Genomic DNA, 1464 nt, shown 5'->3' with positions numbered 1-1464 from the left:
AAGCAGGCACACTGAATGCAAAGCAATGTCGTTTCTAAAAAATCGGTTGGATTCCAGTTCGATCCGACTGATTAGTTTCTACCCGGTTCAGCGATACCCAGTGTTTTGTGTCTAGCGATTTTTCACTTAATATCTTTTTTAGTTAGAAATGTCAATAGTTAAAACTTAAAGATAAATTACAAAAACAATGTCTAAAAATTCATATTGCTAATAAAATAATTCTAAAAGATTTAATGAAAGACAAAAATAACAAATACTAATGATTTTTTTTATAGTTGAGTAACAACTTTTATATTTAGCAAGTTACTTATGTATTAGATTTAAATTTTTGTTAAAATAGTTGAATAACTATTTAAAAATTGGATAAAAATTGAAACAAAAATTCAAACTAGACATTTCTTGCTTCATTTTCTAAAAATATTTAGTCATTCACAAATTAAACCGTAAAAAAATCAATTACTATAAACTCACCAAATTAAAAAATAAAAAGGTCTCATTTTATATTTGTACTTGAAAAAATAAAATCAAAATACAATATCTAAAATATATGTGTGTTTGTCTCTCTATAAATTATTTAGAAACTCTTTTATCTCTAGCATATTCTGAGTTTTCTTTTTGTCCACAAAATAAACTTAAAAGTTTTGCATTCGATTTTGATTTTATTTTTTGGTGTTTTTGGGTATCTCCTTGTCTAAGATGAGATCTAAACTCCATTTAAGAAGTTGTCACTAGTTAATGTGTTGATATATATATAAGATAAGATTTAAACTACCCTCACTTACTTAATAAGACAAGTGAGCTAACTACTCGACTAACTCAAGTCGGTTCGATTATGATTTTATCAGCATATCATATGTTATTTGAAATTGGTGAATCCAATCCAATTATGCTTGCTCGTTCATTTCTTGCCTCACCAAATTCCAATACAAAGTCGCAGCACCCAAAGATGAAATAAATACAAACCTTAAGATTACAATGCTCATGCGGATCTATTATAACCCAAAGTTAACCAAACCAAACCGAACTAAGCCCAAAAAGGATTTTACACTGGAAATGGATCAAAACCCCCTTTGACCATCCTCTCAAGAGGCCCAAACAACGGGTTTGGCAAATGAGACCACGCATACCACTCCCACCCATCACACTTCTCCGGCTCCAGATTCTGTGGCACTTGCTCTGCTTCATTTGCCCCAAACACTGCCCTCATGAAGATAGTGACGTAATGGCACTTCTTCGGCTCTTCCAAAAACACGTTGTTTGTAACCGTTAACAGCTCCACTTTCCCAACCTCCAATCCTGTTTCCTCTCTCACTTCCCTTGCCGCACAATCCTCAAAGCTCTCCCCTGAGAGTGCAAAGTCCGAAATAGCCCTTTCACAATTAATACATCTATTTTTTTTTAAATAAAATAAAAGACTGCTAATAAATGTCATAATTTTGTTTTTAAATTTCTTCACTATATTTT

The 1464-nt window shown here is 31.8% G+C and overlaps 1 protein-coding gene across 1 annotated transcript in view; it reads right to left on the bottom strand.

Annotated features, from left to right (window-relative positions):
- LOC107640856 (nudix hydrolase 1) overlaps positions 807-1464 on the bottom strand; it is a 1262-nt gene continuing 604 nt past the window's right edge. The window contains exon 2 of the mRNA XM_021123884.1: positions 807-1459. Within this exon, the coding sequence (XP_020979543.1) occupies positions 1043-1459 (417 nt within the window). The 3' untranslated portion in view covers positions 807-1042. The remainder of the gene's footprint in view (positions 1460-1464) is intronic.

The sequence above is a fragment of the Arachis ipaensis genome, chromosome B05, assembly GCF_000816755.2.
Source record: "Arachis ipaensis cultivar K30076 chromosome B05, Araip1.1, whole genome shotgun sequence".
NCBI lineage: Eukaryota > Viridiplantae > Streptophyta > Magnoliopsida > Fabales > Fabaceae > Arachis > Arachis ipaensis.
This window is presented reverse-complemented; position numbering and strand designations above follow the sequence as displayed.